Source organism: Ranitomeya variabilis, chromosome 3 (genome assembly GCF_051348905.1).
Source record: "Ranitomeya variabilis isolate aRanVar5 chromosome 3, aRanVar5.hap1, whole genome shotgun sequence".
Taxonomy (NCBI): Eukaryota; Metazoa; Chordata; class Amphibia; order Anura; family Dendrobatidae; genus Ranitomeya; species Ranitomeya variabilis.
In genome coordinates this window covers 113,322,887-113,341,865 of record NC_135234.1, presented here as the reverse complement: position 1 = coordinate 113,341,865, position 18,979 = coordinate 113,322,887, and the positions used below count along the sequence as shown (strand labels likewise).

Sequence of the window (18,979 nt, the reverse complement as noted above, 5' to 3'; positions counted from 1 at the left end):
CAGGTCATGTGATCACACTGTTCATGTCATTGGCCTGCACATAGAAGAGAGAGGTGGTAAGTGCTACTGTGGTTGAGGATCTGAAGACACCAAAGATGTGTGTATGGGGGGGTGGATTTATTCAGAGTGAGTGTGTGTGTGTATTTATTCAGTGTGTGTGTCATTTATTCAGTGTGTGTGTCATTTATTCAGTGTGTGTGTGGGGAAGGAGTTTATTCTGTGTGTATGATTTATTCAGTGTTTATGTGTGTGTGATTTATTCAGTGTGTGTGATTTATTCAGTGTGTGTGTGTGATTTAGTCAGTGTGTGTGGAGGGGGATTTATTCAGTGTGTGTTTGGATTTATTCTGTTTGTGGGGCAGGGTGCATTTTTCCTGTCTGGAGTGGGATGGATTTATTCTGTGTGGGGGGTGGTGGATTTATTCTGTGTGGGGTGAGTGGGGAGATGGGTGTGGACATAGCATGAGTAGCAAGGGGAAAAAATGTGTGGACACAGTATGGGGAGCGAGGGTAATGGGATGTGTGAGGATGTACTATGGGCAGCAACAGTGATGGGATGTATGAGGACAAAGTATGGAGAATCAGGGGGATGCGTAAGGAGGAAATATAGAGAGCGAGGGGCTAAATATGTGAAGAGACAGTTTGATTATCAGGGGGCGTACATGAGGAGGGAAGGAGAAATGTGAGGAGACAGTATATGGGGAGGAAAGTGTGAGTGGGCACAGAATAGAGACTGAGTAGTGCGGTGAATAGTGTAAGGACACTGCCAGGAGGAGACAATGTGGAGGAGTGTAACGAAGGGGCACAGTAGAGAGACTGGGTAGTATGGGTTGGAGTGTTAGTGGACAGTGTGAAGAGAGGGCCCAGTATGGAAAGGAGGGGGCAGTGTGTGGAGCATGTACCATAAGAGTGACAGTGTGAGGGTCATATCTTGTGCAGGGAATTTAGTGAGGGGCAATTATTTATTTTGGGACTCAGCATACAGCAGATATTTTTATTCAGGAGCATTATAATGACACTGCTATCTTTAAGGGCATCATGTGGGGATGTGCTGCAGAAGACTGGAGAAGATGGAAGTCTGCAGAGAAGAGCTGGACAAGATGAAGAAGAAAATAACGAGAACTACTCCAGAGACAACGTCCTCTATGAGGTACCTGGATGTTTTTTTGTGATACCGACTAATTCTCATATTTTTGTTTATGTTAGGAGAATTAAAGGGGTTTTCCAAGTTTGTGCTGAGTCTGTAGTCATTCTATGTGACTGCAGACTTCTGAATTCTCAGAGTTCAGAGTGCACACTGTCAGGATTCTCTCCTGCCGGCAACTTGCATACATGCAATCACATACTGACTAGACATGTATGGCATCACTCAATGAAAATGAATCCTAACAGCGTGTAATATCCTCACTGTCAGGATTCAGCTCTGCAGGTTCTATCATCACATGGCCGCTTCACTCATATGCGATTTTCATACTGACGGTCACGTGACAATGAGCATCTCTCAGTTTATCACTGAACATTGGAAAACTAGGGAGATCAGCTCGTCGACACGTGACTAAGTGTGTAAATCTCATATGTGCAGGAAAGGGGGGGCCGCCAAACTGAATTCTTGCCCCTTGTGCCAAAAAACCTAGATACACCTCTGATAGCCCCTCACACTGTATGAGCAGTATAATGTCCCCTCAGCACCCTATACACAGTATGATGTTCACACATTCTCCCTATAAGCATTATGATGTCACAACAGCCCCCTAAACATACAGTGATGGACCCCTAATTCCCAAAATGCAGTAGGATGGCATTATACCCCCCTTTACACATTATGATGACCCCACTGTCCACTATACACAGTATAATGACACCATAGCCCCCTATACAAAGTGTGCTGGCCTCACTGCCTCCATATACACATTATGAGGTGCTCAGAGCCTCCACAAGTACGGACTGGCAGAATAAAAAAAAAAAAACTACTCACTTAGTCATGTTCCCCCAATGAGTTGGTCTGCTCTTTGCAATGTGTGGTTTGAGGCTCCGCACAGCAGGCTCAGTTCAGTGACATCATCACACCTGCTGCATTGAGCCTCACATGCTTTGACATAGTAATATTTTACCTATTTACCTCCATTTATTTTACCATATGTTGTACTGAAAAAACTGAAAAAAAATTAGTGTCATGAAATGGAGAAAAAGAAACAATTCAGGCATTGTTTTTTAGTTTACGTTTTGAGGTGTTTATTGTATGACTAGATGGTGGCCCGATTCTAACGCATCGGGTATTCTAGAATATGCATGTCCATGTAGTATATTGCCCAGCCACATAGTATATTGCCCAGCGACGTAGTATATTGCCCAGCCACGTAGTATATAGCCCAGCCACATAGTATATTGCCCAGTGACGTAGTATATTGCCCAGTGACGTAGTATATTGCCCAGTGACGTAGTATAAAGCACAGAGCCACGTAGTATATTGCACAGCGACATAGTATATTGCCCAGCCACGAAGTATATTGCCCAGTGACGTAGTATATTGCACAGCGACATAGTATACAGCACAGAGCCACGTAGTATATTGCCCAGCCACGTACTATATTGCCCAGCCACGTAGTATACAGCACAGAGCCACGTAGTATATTGCCCAGTGACGTAGTATACAGCACAGAGCCACGTACTATATTGCACAGCGACGTAGTATATTGCCCAGTGACGTAGTATATTGCACAGCAACGTCGTATATTGCCCAGTGACGTAGTATACAGCACAGAGCCACGTAGTACATTGCCCAGCCACATAGTATATTGCCCAGCTAAGTAGTTGATTGCCCAGCTACGTATGTCACAGGTTAAAAAATAAAAAATAAACATACTCACCTTCCGATCCGAGGGTCCATTGTAGTTCTAACATACTCACCATACTTGTAGTTCTGTCCCCTGTGCGCGGTACAGGCGGCAGCTTCCGGTCCCAGGGTGTGATGATGACGTCGTGGTCACATGACCGTGATGTCATGGCAGGTCCTTCTGCCATACGATCCTTGCTACTGGAATTTGCCGCTTGCACAGAGCGGTTACCGGAGGGTGGCGAGCAACGGGAAAGGCGGCGGAAGGTGAGTATATATAATGATTTTTTATTTGTGTTTATTATTTTTAACATTAGATCCTTTTACTATTGACGCTGCATAGGCAGCCTCAATAGTAAAAACTTGGTCACACAGGGTTAATAGCGGCGGTAATGGAGTGAGTTACCCACAGCATAACGCGGTCCGTTACTGCTGGCATTAACCCTGTGTGAGCCGTGACTGCGGGGAGTATGGAGCGGCCGCCCGGCACTGACTGCAGGGGAGTAGGGAGGGACTAATCAGACTGTGCCAGTCGCTGATTGGTCGCGGCAGCCGTGACAGGCAGCTGGCGAGACCAATCAGCGAATGAATAGCCGTCACAGAAGTTGAGGGCAGACAGACGGAAGTACCCCTTAGACAATTATAATATATAGATATGATATTTCGTGGCGTGAGTCTTCTCCTGAGCGTGATCCACACATGCATGCCCCAGCATGACGTTCAGGTACGTCTATATACACCAAGGGGATAGCCTTTTTAACAAATCTTCTGCAGCTATAGTCCTCTCTCACTTTTTGTTGTTGGGTACCAAGCAGTTGCATCTCCCAGATAACTATTGAATGCAGGTGAAAATGGACCAATATTTCAGCTTCAAGGGAAACAGTAAGGGGTGCTATCACTCGTGAACATGTAGTAAAACAAAGAGAGAGGGCCGCACTGAAAAGAAAATAGAAATACTAATCCAAACCTCAATAGGACCTGGTCCAACAGCCTCACACATAAAAATCCAGAAAATAGAGCACTTCAGTGAAAAAAGTTCCTTTCAATACACCTGATGTAACTTAAGAAAGCCTGTGTTAACCTAAATCATCAGGTGTATTAAAATAAGATTTTTCCTTTTTATTGAAGTGCTCTCTCTATTTTCAGTATTTTTACTGGTGAAAGTGTAATGTTTATAGGAAACCAAACACTTTCTAATAGATGTATATTGCAAATACACTGTATTTAATATGACCTATTGAGATTTGAATAGACCTGTGAGATATCTCTGTTAAAAGAGTTGTCCAAGTCTGCTTCTTCCGGATAAGGAGCAGCACTGAGGACGTAATGTTAGCAGATCACCTACCAGGTGCACGTGTCCTACAACATTATTAGCGCCACTCACATTCTGAAGAACTAGTAGGTGTTGCCTTTCACTCAACTAAGCATAGATGGGATTTTTAAATGGGAAATAGGACTCTTTTGATAGCCGCTTGTCTCCCCTTATAACAGGATAAGGCATATGGAAAATCAACATGTCTGATCCTTCTTCTAACATGTCTCATCCTTCCCTTTTTTCCCCAATATATGCCGTGGGGGTTAATAGAGGGAAACATGTACACATAAGATAGCTAACCTGTCTCAATAAAGTCAATAGTTTTGACGTAAGTATATTTTATGTATATGGGTACTTTAACAGGAAAGGAAGAGTGAGTCTGTCAGCTCTGACATTGTTACTAAATTAAGCAGAGGTCTTTGTACGGGGCCAGGCGCTAAGGGGTGACATCTCTTTAGTTTATAAATCCACTGGAGAATTTTGGAGAAAGCACTCTATTAACTAAGTCTTTAATATGTGATAGATGGGATAAATATGCAGCTTTTACAACTTCTTCATTGGCAAAGTTTGGAGTTTCAGTTTCCGTGTACAGGACAGAAGTCCCATGTGCCCCTTTTGCTAACTAGAAGGTCTCCTGAGGGTGTTCGTGTACTTTGCCTTAGCAGAAGAAGAAAAGAAAATATGAGATGCCTTCATCTCGCATGTTTTAGTTAAAAGGGTTATACCATTTCATGTTTTTAAAATCCATAGGCTTCAACACTGAAAAAACACTAAACTTATATAGAATCCTGCAGCCAATCGCTGGACTCAGCAGCTCATGCCATCTTCATTGGCAGAGTCACTGAAAACGTGACGTCAACACTGCAGCCAATCAAAAAAAGACTGGAGCAGCAGAGAAAAGGCAGCATTCGAACCAGGGAGGGTAAGTAAAAACACAATTTGTTATGAAACAGGACAACGCCTTTAAACAAAGAATCAAACATATTAAAATCCAATATTACAACACTTGCCTTCCCCACAGCTCATATTGGACAGAAAGGCTGCCCTCGAATAGATCATCATTATTGTGAGTGGGACGCCCACCAGGGCCGTGGGGCACTCGGTACCGGGTCCGGTCATTATTAAAGGGGTGGTCATGGTGGCGGTGGCCCTGGGCGCCCAGGTAAAAGGGGCAGTCTTTAAAGGGGTTGTAAAAATAATAAACGTTCATGACGCCACCTGTGGTACTCGGTCAAGGGTGACTGACGCTGCTAAAAGGGGTCCTCTGGGGTGATGGAGCTACAGCAAATATGTTGTCATTTCCCACAGGTGAAGCGGGGTCCCCAGGGCTCCTGGTGTGTTTGGGCAAGGACGGTGTGGTGCCAGAAATAAACGGAGGACACAGGATTACAGTCTCTTTACTTGGTTTACTGTTGGTAGACAGTCTCAGTCCAGGGTATTGGCAACAGGTGGTGATGTGATCCGGCCAGCCTGGAGGCAATGATGGATCCCTCTCCCAGGTGAAGTTGTAAGCCTTCCTGCTCGCTCTCTTATGCGAGGTCCTTGCTGCCTGCGGCTCCCTTACAAGGTCCTCTTTCTCTCCTGTCCTGGGACAGTACCTGAACGATAGGCAATGCGAGCCTTTTTACAGGATCTCTATCACAACCTGGGCTCTCTGTGTACTGCTGCACCTTTGGGTGTGGGTGCGGACAGACGACATACAATCTTCTGTCCTTCCGGTTCTGCTGTGAGACTTGAAGTATGACACATCCTCAGGCTCCGGGTGCCCAGTTTCTGCGCTTCAGTTCAGAGGGTGCCCGGTCACAGTTCCCCTCCAAGCTCCTTTCTTCTCCTTTGCTTCTCCCCTCAAGTGCTCACTATCACTGAAACCCTTCTGGTTCTCTTCCGTCCTGGAGATGCAGCTTCACACGTGGTTGCACGGTCCCACTCTCTGCTCACACTCCTCCAACTCCCTGGATCAACTCACTAACTCCTCCTCCACACCAGAATATATATCTCTGGGGAAGCTCCCCTGAATCTGGGTTCAGAGCTCCCCCTTTTGGCCTGGAATCCGAATGTTTGGCATGTAGGTGCTTTACCTGGTAAAGGGACTCCTCCTTGCCTCCAAGCATGTCATCACCCTCCCCAAAAGGAAGGCAACATCACTGTAACAACCGGTTACTTGGGGTGTTACATCAGACCCTGAAGACATCCCTGGGATCTTTTGCTATTTATCAAAATGTAGATAGCAAAGACATCATGATTTTTATGACATTGTGGAGCATGGATTCTCCAATTTTTTTTGAAAGACCTCATCATAACTAAATTGATAATTCATGTATTGCAGGAAGTCAGAAAACACAATTGTGATGTAAACGGTGTAATCAATCTTATGACAAAAGAACGACAAATCTAAATCTGTACTGTAGATTTACATACTTTATGTAAACTCCTTACTTCCTAATTTTATAAAATATTATATTGTGAAATATACACTAAGCTATTCTAAGACAGTGGCTCTACATACTCTCGGCACTGTTCTCCTGGACAAGCATTTTATTATCAAAGTACATTATATTTATATGCAAATCTGACATACATACAAAAGAAAATTTAACTTCAACAGCATCCATTTCTTATTATTAAAAAATTCACAAAAATGAAAAACATTGTCTTAAAGTAGCACTACAGAAGAGAAGCTATGATATTTTCTGTTGGCACTAGCTTCGTAACTAGTGTTGAGCGATACCATCCGATACTTGAAAGTATCGGTATCGGATAGTATCGGCCGATACCCGAAAAGTATCGGATATCGCCGATACCGATACCCGATACCAATACAAGTCAATGGGACACCAAGTATCGGAAGGTATCCTGTATGGTTCCCAGGGTCTGAAGGAGAGGAAACTCTTCTTCAGGCCCTGGGATCCATATTAATGTGTAAAATAAAGAATAAAAATAAAAAATATTGATATACTCACCTCTCCGACGCAGTCTGGACCTTACCGATGGAACCGGCAGCTTCCGTTCCTAAGAATGAGCGCTTGAAAGACCTTAGATGACATCGCGGCTTGTGATTGGTCGCGTGGCAGTCACGTGACCGCACATGTGACCAATCACAAGCCGCAACGTCATCTAAGGTCTTTCAAGCGCTCATTCTTAGGAACGGAAGCTGCCGGTTCCATCGGTAAGGTCCAGGCTGCGTCGGAGAGGTGAGTATATCAATATTTTTTATTTTTATTCTTTATTTTACACATTATTATCGATCCCAATACCGATTCCCGATATCACAAAAGTATCGGATCTCGGTATCGGAATTCCGATACAGCAAATATCGGCCGATACCCGATACTTGCGGTATCGGAATGCTCAACACTATTCGTAACTGTTAAAGATAGACGCAGTAATCTGCTGGACGGATCATTACAGTGGATCCTCGGCAATTTCCATTACACAGCCCTTGCCAATGAATGCCATTTTTGAGCTTGGAGGCAAAGCAGGCAGCGTACCACCACGCACCACCATAGCTGGCTGCACAGTTAGCAGAGTAGATATCTTGGTCTTTGTCTTTTGCTGTGAACTTCATGTTATCGTGTGTGGTTCCTGCTGCGATTGAAGACATGGCATCTCCAGCTGTACCTGTGTAGCTTCCCAGTCTCAATCTGTAGCCATTAGCCTCATCGTCTACACTGAAGAGATTGTAATCGGCATATTTTTCTTCATTTGTATTATCATGAATCACAAACCGCACCTGGTAAACTTTCTGCTTAGTAATGTGATGGAGATACTCTAAGCCCAGCCAGTAGTCCTTCTCCACATTCCCAAAGCCATATTTGTAAGTGGTCCAGGATTCATCCCAGGTTATCTCCGAATTGAAGGTATTACGCTGAATGACAATCCAGCCGCCACTCTCAGTCATATCACAGTAGACAATCAAGGGGTGCAATCCTCTGGGACGTATAATGTAGACTCCACTCTCTTTGTATAGTGGTATTTCACTGCAGTCCTTTGGTAAATCTATGATCAAACATACACAGATAAAGTCATTTACATCCTTGTAGACAAAATTAATACCACAGGGGTGTACAGGCTGCAAGGGGTTCCAAAGAAATGATTTTCTGCTTTTCAAAGTTAATGATATCAGAAATAGGTTGAGGTTGCACGAGCGAACAAAATCAATTGGTCCCGTTCTCATACAGAAAAGTGGGAAGATTTTTTTTCTCACCTGTCATCCGTGTTCTCGCCATGTGCGGTTTGTATGTAGTCCGTTTGTTTAGTCAGCAACTATTAATCATTTACAGTTTCCTATACTACAAAACTGCAATGTGCCCGTAAAAATTAAATCTCATACTGATGGTCCATAAGGCATCCATTTTGCATGCACCCATCTGATTTTGAAGTCAAATCTCAACATGTTGCGATTTTTCCAAATGCAGCTGAGAAAAAAATATGCAGATCTGCACTGCGTCATTGAATAACATAGGTCTGAATGCGATCCCTTTTTATCAGATTGCACTAGTCCAATTTATACACTCATGGGAGGGAGCCTATGCAGACCGCCTGTGTTAACTTTAAAGGGTGGCTGCTCTACTTTTATATTTATGACCTATCCTAAAAATAGGTAATCAATATCATCGTCCCCCGTCTCTTCAGTTCATCGGGTCCCAGCGGTAGGCTACTGCCAGTGCAGCAACTGAACCCGCTTCTGAGACGCAGGTTCAGTTATACTCTTTTGCCGTGCGGGCCCCACACGGGGCAGGATGGAGACACGGGGCAGGATGGAGACATGGCCAGAATGGAAATGCATGTAGAAAAGCCGCGGAGACACCATCACGTGTTTCTCAACGCAAGCAATGAATAGCCAGGTCTTTCACCGGGAAGGAACAACCACGGGAAGGGCAGCATCCAATAAAGGAAAACCATCTATGCCAAAACATGGTATCCATCCACATACAGCTGTTTCGGGGCATTTGCCCCTCATCAGTGTGGAGTAGGAAACTGGCTATTAGGAGCAGTGCCTAGTGAAAAGGCTATAAACGTAAGGATGAATGACCTCGTGGAGATCAAAACATCCAACACCGCAGAGACACCATCACATGTTTCTCAACGCAGTGATCCTGAACACTGCCCCCATCCCTAAAGGGAAATATGCAAATGCATGTAGAAAAGCCGTGGGGGCAGTGTTCTGGATCACTGCTTTGAGAAACACGTGATGGTGTCTCTGCGGTGTTGGATGTTTTGATCTCCCCGAGGTCATTCATCCTTATGTTTATAGGTCTTCTGGTGTCTGCGCTCTGTAAGGAGGTAGCCCAGTTGCAGCTATTCTCCATAGTTCTCACTCTCCTGCACTTCACTTCTCCTACACGCTCACTATAATCCGTTCGGCTTTCTCTTTCTCTCTTTCTAGGAGTTGCAGCACATCTCGTGGCTGCACGGCCCTTTTGCTCCCTTCTACCTCTGACAGGAACTAACTGACCTCACTTTCCCTCCAAACCAGAATATATATAGGGCAGACACCCACAAGCTGGATCAGAGCTCCCTCTTCTGGACTGAGTGTGAACATATTGCATGCTTGTGTTTACCTGATAAAAAAGATCCTTCTTCGCTTCCAAGCGTGACTTCACTCTCCCCATGAGGAAAGCAATGCCACTGTGACAACCAAGAACCTGGGGTGTCACATTACCTGTACACTGACACCATACACTATATACTATATATACAGAGGTCTTTTGTACAATGTCACTGTATTACCTTTACACTGACACTATATGCAGAGCTCCTGTGTATAATGTCACTGATTACTGTATAACCTGTACACTGATACTGTATACAGAGCTCCTGTGTATAATATCACTGGTAATCACTGCATTACCTGGACCAGGACACTGCATACTAAGTACAGATCTCCTGTGTATAATGGCACTTATGGTAATATTAGTATTGTGTTTTTTTATTAATGATCAGTATTGTAGTATTCAGTCGCTATTTGGTGGTAATATGTTGTCCGGCCATGGTGCGGCGGTATTTGTTCCTTGTATGTACTGTTATTTGGTCACTATGTGGTGGTAATATGTGGTCTGGTCATGGTGTGGTGGTATTTGTCCCTTGTATGTGCTGTTATTTGGTCACTATATGGTGGTAATATGTGGTCTCGTCATGGTGTGGTGGTATTTGTCCCTTGTTTGTGATATTATTGGTCATTTAAAACATTGAAAAATAAATTAAAAATATACCTAAATTGTATTGCATATTTTAACAAATTTTTAATAGGTTAGAGTAGAGTAGGGCCCGGTCAAAAGAGTCTACCTTATTGTGGTGGCGGCTTAAAAAATGTTTTGGCCAAAACAAAAGCTGCTGGCTATGTTTGTGATCTGATGATGGGAACTGTTAATGTGTGATTGGTGAGGACGTGGTGCAGATGTGGAGTTTTTCTATGAGTGGGCGGTGGGACTGTACATGGTTCGAGGGGTGGAGGCAAGGCTGGGGTGGAACCTGGGTGGAGTCTCAAGGGCCCCCTGAAAATTTTGCCAGTATGGGACCCCGAAATTTCTAGTTGCAGCCCTGCCAACACCTGGCACCCCCGCCAGTTCTGGCGGGAAATGGAAGCTAGCAGTTGCATAGCTGAACAGCACAGGCAGCGGCCATTATAAAGTGAACGGAAAAGTAATATCAGCTCCGCAACCAATGACATCTGGCCACTGACCACACCGAGAACAGCTAATCACTGAGGGTGCCGAGTGTTAGACCCCTACCAATCTGATATTAGTGACCTATTAAATGCATAGGTCATCAGAATGTGGCTGGGGTGACAAAAACGTATAAAAAAAATTAGTCCCATTCTCATCCAGGAGAGTAGGATGTTTTTTTCCTCACTTATCTGTGTGCAAATCCATTTTTTCACTCGGCAGTTATTAGTCTTTAAAGCACCATTTACAGTTTCCTATTGTACAGAATTGTAATGTATCCGTAAATATCTGATGTCATATTGATAGTCCATAAGGCATGTGATTTTTTTCTCGCACTGTCCGATTTCAGAGTGAAATCTCAGCATGCTGCATTTTTTTTCTCACACCGAATACAGCCGAGAAAAAATATGCAGATCTGCACTGACTCATTGAATAACATTGGACCGAGGGCTTCTAACATTGTAACAAAATAAAAGGACATTTGAAAAATTATGCTGCTATGAAGTAGACATATGGGGAATGTTATAGTTATTTAAGGGAACCTGTCACCAGTTTTGTCATATAACAACTAAAACCATCACCTTATTCAGCGCCCGTGCTGCATTCCATAAATGCTTATATAACCCCTGACTCCTTTTGCATAAACCCCAAAAACGTTTTTAAATTCTCCCGAGCTGTATGGCAATCGGGTCAGACAGCAGCTAAACATAAAAGAAACTATATAAATCTGGTATCGCTGTAATAGCACCTACCTGAAGAATAAAGTCATCTAGTCACTTATGCCGCATGACAGCATGATAAATTAAAGCAACTATTGACCTGCTGTTGCTTTGTCCATTCTGGTCACAGGAAGGCTCTGTGCACATTTATCCTGCACTCTTTGCTGAGCGCTTGCACCGAGTTTTCGGTGTAAATTTCTGAAATAGTGATTCAGACAGAAACCTTGGTGAAAGATGCCCTATAATAAGGCAGATGGAGGCACTATGGACACTGTCTGGCCTGTGTCCTTCTTATGCGTGCATGAAATCGCTGTCAGCCACAGTTTTGTGCACCTCTGAATAGAAAAAGGACACCAATGAACTGAGGCCAGATGGAATTCAGAGTAATTCTGCTGCCTCATTATTGAGAATGGATCCCACGGGGGGTTTCATCTGACACATCACTCAGAGATTTAACTGGTAAAAGCTTCAACCTCAATCCACAAAAAAACAAATACTCACTCATGTCCGTTATCTGTCAATGGAAATATAAGGGCTTCCACGTTACTGATCACTGGTTAATAGTGACAGCTGGCCCCAATGCAGAGCCAGTGTCTGTTAGGGCCGGGGATGCGGTCACAGCCATCAACAGCGGTGACTGAACCTGTGACGGCACCACTCACATGACTGAAACCGAATACTGCCAGGGAGAATAAAGTTTATTTTCTCCCCGCAGTGTTCTGCTGAGTGTGGGCGCCGGGCAGGTTAGTAAAGCTATTAACCTGTGGATTAAGCCCATATCTGCAGGTTAATAGCGCTTTTGCTGATGACAAGTTTCCTTTAACATTTAAATGTTATTTTTATTTTAGACTTATAGTTAAAGAAAAAGAAAGCTGATTTTTTTTTCATTAGGCCATGTTCACACGTTCAGTATTTGGTCAGTATTTCAAAAACCAAACCAGGAGAGGAACAATCAGATGAAAAGTATAAAAGAAACACGTCACCACTTCTGCATTTATCACCCACTCCTTGTTTTGGCTTACAAATACTGAGGTAAAAACTCACTAAATACTCAACTTGTGCACGTGGCCTTAAGGTGACTAAAGATAACCGTGCAAAACAAATACATTAATCACATTTTATTCATATGCTTTTAATATTTTTTTAACCTTTTTAATACTTTTTTTATAACACCAATAAATGTCAGAAAATAATGACATACAGATTTGGTATCCATATAACCGAAACAATCCATAAAATACAATGAACACTTCATTTATGGTGATCATGATCAGTAAATTGTGTAAATCTAAATGATGCAATTTTTTTTCTGCATTTAACCAAAAAAATGATAAAAAAGACCTTAAAAATGTATTGCTGCCATGCCTATAAATATGGGAACATGAAAAAAAAAATTATTTGGTCGTAGAGAATGCAGTAAATGGAATAAATTACAAATATGCAGCCACTTCTATTTTTTTTTGTCTCCTTTGTTAGAATTTACAGAAAATATAGTCATATTTCTATATTTTGTGTGTAATGTGTATATACCTGTAATGAGTTTATGCTTTCACAATGTGTAATGACATGTGTAATGTATAAGCATATGCATATTTTATAATATGTGTGCCCAATCTGAATATGATTGTGTACATGCATAATGCATGTGTATATGTGCGTGTATATCCATCAGTGGGTACACTGGACCGATAATGTGCAAAATTATAGTTCAATTTATCATGATCGCACAGTAAGATAATTATGGTGTGTATTATGACAGTGAATCCCAGGCATGCCAATGACATAGAGAAATGGCAGAGCGCTGGACGTTGAATTAATCAGTTTTTACTGTATTTTACCCTTGCATCCTGACAATATGTACAGTGTACTGTAGTGTCATGTTTACATCAAGGGAGTACTTACTTTCTAACGGCTCTTCATCCTCATTTCTTGGTCTCCGATGACCATGACGTGTTGAGACTGCACAAACCAAGACTAGTATCCATAGGTAATGCAAAATCCCTAACAGAGGAAAGTACAGAAAACTCATGCACATGTCAGTATACTGTATAATTCTATACGTTTCATCCATTCTTGTACAAATAATTGTAATTTTTCATAAAAACAACCCATTCTGCAGTGCCACTGTAAAGTCAGGATCACACTTGCGTGTGCAATGTGCGAAACTCGCACGAGTCTCTGGCATCAATACCCGGCACTGCCGACGGCACTCGGGACTGGAGTGTTCAGCTGCATGTATTTCCAGTCCCGAGTGCCGGCGGCAGTGCCGGGTATTGATGCAAGAGACTCATGCGAGTTTCTCGCATTGCACACGCGAGTGTGACCCCTGCCTAAGATTGTAGCGTTCTTGCTGGGCTCACTTTGGTCTACATGTTACAGGACTAAAGGTCGGTTCTCTTATTTGAAGGAAATGGACTTTTCTGGAATCATGACAGTGAATGTACATATGTAGTAGTATACTGATGTCTAACATGAGCCTCCTCATCAATAATATATTACTTGTATGGTATTATAGGCGATATGCTACAGAAAAGCTTCTTGTGTACACTTTACTGCAGTTAAAGCACCACTCCAGCATTTTTTTTTTTATTTCAGAGCTGAAGTTGTGCTGCTAATCTAAGTTCCCAGCCCCTTGCATTAAACTCAATGACCGCTGTCTTCAGCTCTTCCTGTTCCTCTCTGGGCCCACACCACCATCATGTGAACACAACTGCGGACTGACTGGAAGTCAGAGTTACGGTTACAAGCTCTCAGTGTAAGTCTATTAGCGCCTCTTTGTGGCCTCGTTCTGACTCTCATAGACTTTACATTGATTTGTGACTTCTGGATTGCCAAGCAATAATAGGGACACATATTGCCGCAGCATCTCAGCAGTGGGGTATTAGCAGGCTAAGGAGTGCAGGTTGGGGATAGATGTGGACGGTGCTGGAAATGTGAAGTCATATTTGCTGTAATCTCTGGGTGGAACAAGTTGTTATGGTGGTGTGTGTCAGAAAGAAAAGACATAAAAAGTGAATGGCTCTAAAAGAAATAACGTCAGCTGTAAATCACTATCAATAACTGTACTGTAATCTTTTACATGTTCTGCAGGACTGTTACCTCTATTCCCTGGTCACCATATGGTAGGAATATATACATTTGTGCTCAAAAGTTTATATACCCCGGCAGAATTTTTGATTGCTTGGCCTTTTTTCAGAGAATATGAATGATAACAACTTTTTCTCCACTCATGGTTAGTGGTTGGGTGAAGCCATTTATTTTCAAACTACTATGTTTTCTCTTTTTAAATCATAATGACAACCCAAAACATCCAAATGACCCTGATCAAAAGTTCACATACCCCCTTTCTTAATACCGTGTATTGCCCCCTCTAACACCAATGACAGCTTGAAGTCTTTTCTGGTAGTTGTGGATGAGGTTCTTTATTTTTTCAGATGGTAAAGCTGCCCACTCTTCTTGGCAAAAAGCCTCCAGTTCCTGTAAATTACTAGGCTGTTTAGCATGAACTGTGTTCTTCAGATCTCCCCAGAGTGGCTCAATGATATTGAGGCCAGGAGACTGAGAGGGCCACTCCAGAACCTTCACTCTCTTCTGCTGTAGCCAATGACAGGTCGACTTGGCCTTGTGTTTTGGATCGTTGTCATGTTGGAACGTCCAAGTACGTCCCATGCGCAGCTTCCGGGATGATGATTGCAAATTTGCCTCCAGTATTTGCTGATAACATGCTACATTCATCTTTACTTCAACTTTGACCAAGTTTCCTGTGCCTTTGTAGCTCACACATCCCTAAAACATCAGCAATTCACCTCAATGCTTTACAGTAGGTATGGTGTTCCTTTTATCATAGGCCTTGTGGACCTCTCTCCAAATGTAGCATTCACGGTTGTGGCCAAAAAGTTCCATTTTGGTCATTTCACTTCAAATTACCTTATTCTAGAAGTTTTGAGGCTTGTCTCTGTGCTGTTTTGCATAATGTAGGTGAGATACTTTGTGGCATTTACACAGTAATGGCTTTCTTTTATCGACTCGACCATGCAGCCCATTTTTCTTCAAGTGCCTCCTTATTGTGCATCTTGAAACAGCCACACCACTAGTTTTCAGAGAGTCCAGTATTTCAGCTGATGTTATTTGTGGGTTTTTCTTTGCATCCTGAACAATTTTCCTGGCAGTTGTGGACAAAAGTTTTGTTGGTCTACCTGACCATTGTTTTGTTTTTACAGAGCCCCTGATTTTCCATTTGTTAATCACAGTTTGAATGCTACTGACTGACATTTTCATTACCTTGGATATCTTTTTGAATCCCTTTCCTGCTTTATACAGTTCAACTACCTTTTTCTGTAGATCCATTGACAATTCTTTTGCTTTCCCCATGACTCACAAACCAGACATGTCAGTGGCTGGATGAGTCTCTCTGGATCCCAGAAACTCACTCAGCTTTTATGCACACACACTGATTACAAGCAAACAGGTCACAGGTGAGGATGTTACCTTTAGTAGCCATTCAAACCCATTTGTGTCAACTTTTGTGCATCTTATCAGGCCAAAATCACCAGGGTATGTGAAATTTTGATCAGGGTCATTTGGATGTTTTGGTTTGTCATTATGATTTAAAAAGAGAAAACACAGTAGTTTGACAATAAATGGAAACCAAACAACGAAGAAAAAACAACCAAGCGCACAATCAGCACCGCCTTGCCTGTGCTTCCACCTCCAACATACGGCTTGTAACAATCTACCACCACCATACGGGGTGCTCGTGAAAATAGAATCAGTCTTAGTATATAGAAAAAATGAAAGAAACGAGCACTCACCGTTGGTGTAATTATTGTCTCTCTTTATTATGGCTTCATGTATAAAAACACGTTAAGGCAGCATGGGGAGAACCTTCGGTTCCAAGCAGACGACGATCGTTTCGCTCATCTGAGCTTCAACGGGTCTGCCCTTGACAATAAATGGCTTCACCCAACCACTAACAATGAGAGGAGAAAAAGTTTTGGTGTTACCATTCATATTCTCTGAAAAAAGGCCAAGAAAGCAAAAATTCTTTTGAGCACAACTGTAGATAGATATTATATAACATGTGATGTCCTGTAACTAGGCTTAGGGTCAATCAGTCCAGTGCAGGATCGTGTCTGTCTTCACTCTGAGGTATGGGGTGATTTATTTCTGCAGACTGAACTTTTCTGCAGATCTGGTGATGATGGTGCCAATGACATCACACTGACTGCATGGCCTAATCGGTAGGAAAGTTGACGCTGCTGCAATGAATCTCACTGTGCCTCGGCAGAGGGTCTGCTGACATATTACAGGATCCGGCTGTGGACGTTTTAGAGGTTGAGCAGCATCCTGCCACCTCCTCACTGTACGGAGAGCAGAAGCCTACTGCCTCACATCCCCATCCGGAGCCTTTACTTAATGATGGCAGGAAGAAGCAGCCATATACGTTCCCACACTTCAGCAGACTGTCGCACACAGTGTGGGTGTGTCTACATTACCTAGATGCGGCCGACTGGAACATATACACAATTGTATTTGGAGCGGCCCCCAGACGCAGGGCAGCGGGGTAGTCGGTACCGGGTCTCTCTCGGTTCTGGGGATGTCACGGTGGCCTGACCCGGTCCGTGGCCCTGCTAAGGGGCACCCAATTAAAGATGTAGGTGAAGGTGTAGGTCGCAGTAAATAACGAGGACACAGGGTTGCAGTCTCTTTACCTCTTTACTGAAGGCTTCGGCATCCGCAATCCAGAGCACTGCTAACAGGGCTGGCTGAGACCGGCCGGTCCGAAGGCACATCCAGAGTTCCTTTTGCAGGTGGAAATCAGTAGCCTACCTACTAGCGCCTGGGTCTTGTAGTACTTCCCTGCTGAGCACCACGGGATAGTCCTCACAACTGTCGTGTATGTTTCTGTTCTTTCTCTCCGTCCACCAGATGATATGGATAGGACGCACCCGTATGACGGGGTAGGCCTGGAGTTATTTTATAGGGACCCTAGAGACGCCCTTCTCCCACAATTGCCTCCGTTGTCTTCATTAGGTGTAAAAGGTGAGACAGCCAACCTAGAGTTAACTGCCCTGCCGTTGGTTCAAAGTAATGCGTAGAGTCTATTACTTCCTCGGCGTTCCGGCCGCCGGCTACGCGCCTCAGTAGGATGTTGCCGATCTCGGGGCACGACTCCTACTGGTTCTATCGCCTTTGTGCTGTGATCTCGTTTCTCACTTCTCCACAATATCCTTTGCTTCGTGTCCTTTCTTAAGATGCCGCCCCAATGAGGTGCAGGCACGGCTCCGTAACGATCTGTCTTGTGCTAGGCCACTGTCAGGATCCCACCCCTGACAGGGTCCCCCCTGAATCTTCCCAAGTAACGCTCTTCTCTCACTAGATGTTACCTGGGCAAAACCCAGTCAGCTTCTCCTAACTTCCTATCCAACCCCCAGTTTTACCAGAGTGTGAGGAGTGGCCTAATACATAGAACCCTTTGCTCCCCCTGGTGGCCGGAGTGTGAAGTGTAATGTGTGACTGTGATACCTGGTCAGGTGAACTCCTTTAGTGCAATCAGACGTAACATCACTCCCCTTAGTGGCAGAGCAACATTACTGCAACGACCAGGACTCTGGGGCGCTGCATATTGTCATATAATGTGACTGTCATGTATGTCCGATGTGGGAATACCACTTTATGCCGTCAGAAGCCTATAGCCATCTATTCTTTATATTAGGACACATTATTTATATCCTCATTAGCACACACAATGTTTTGCAAATTTCCTATTGGGAACGAAACACAAATTATTGTTTTAGTTTGGTATGTTTAGATAACTAATAGATTTTTGTGATTATTACAAAGTTCCTTGCAACTTTTTTTTCCCATAGGGAAACAGTGAAGATCCATACAAGTCTCTGTAATGCCAGAATGTTGTCACAGAATGCAAAGAACAACTCAGTGTTCACTCAAATGTGACAGGTATCATTACAGATGTTTAATTACACAGACCTGACATAATATAATACCTGCATGTACCACAACACCTTCATACAAGCCTTCTACAAAGTAAGTCAGGTCTGATGGCGAACATTATCCTATAGTAGGAAAATCTGCAGACCCTTATTGAATGAGGCTCACATCTGTGCTTTTTCAGCACACATAGAAATACTAAATGAATGACAATAGATCTAATGCTACATAGACATTATCTAATAGTGCTGATCAGTCTACTCACCCATCGTCCTGTTCGTTCATCTACTCGCTCCCTGAGCTTCACTGTCTAATGTTAATCTGCAGTACTTTCTTTTTACTTGTCCTCAATTGCTAGACCAACAGATTGTGCCACACCATGGAATAAGCATGAGTGCAAAGTCCCTGCATGTTTTCAAGAAATACAATTAATTGCTTTAACTCCTTAATGTCGTCTACTAGTTTTTTACTGCAGAAAGGGGAAGTCTTGCATAAA

At 43.3% G+C, this 18,979-nt stretch overlaps 2 protein-coding genes across 3 annotated transcripts in view; one reads left to right on the top strand and one right to left on the bottom strand.

Moving 5' to 3' along the window:
• The window catches only part of LOC143815394 (septin-5-like), a 151,087-nt gene that overhangs the window by 131,380 nt on the left and 728 nt on the right, over positions 1–18,979 (top strand). Inside the window, exons 13-15 of the transcript XR_013223736.1 lie at positions 4,899–5,070; positions 14,128–14,287; positions 18,402–18,579. The gene's annotated coding sequence lies outside the window, so the exon portion shown is untranslated. The remainder of the gene's footprint in view (positions 1–4,898; positions 5,071–14,127; positions 14,288–18,401; positions 18,580–18,979) is intronic.
• LOC143815395 (fibrinogen-like protein 1-like protein) lies at positions 5,542–18,853 on the bottom strand. Of its 2 annotated transcripts, XM_077294533.1 has the most exons (4): positions 18,749–18,853; positions 13,435–13,533; positions 7,514–8,144; positions 5,542–6,859 (listed from the first exon to the last, which is right to left on the bottom strand). In XM_077294533.1, exons 1-3 carry the CDS (start codon positions 18,750–18,752, stop codon positions 7,516–7,518), a joined length of 732 nt encoding a protein of 243 aa, XP_077150648.1. In that variant the 5' UTR covers positions 18,753–18,853; the 3' UTR covers positions 5,542–6,859; positions 7,514–7,515. The 2 variants fall into 2 exon arrangements, with proteins under 2 accessions (XP_077150648.1, XP_077150646.1); XM_077294531.1 differs by having other exon boundaries at positions 5,566–8,144.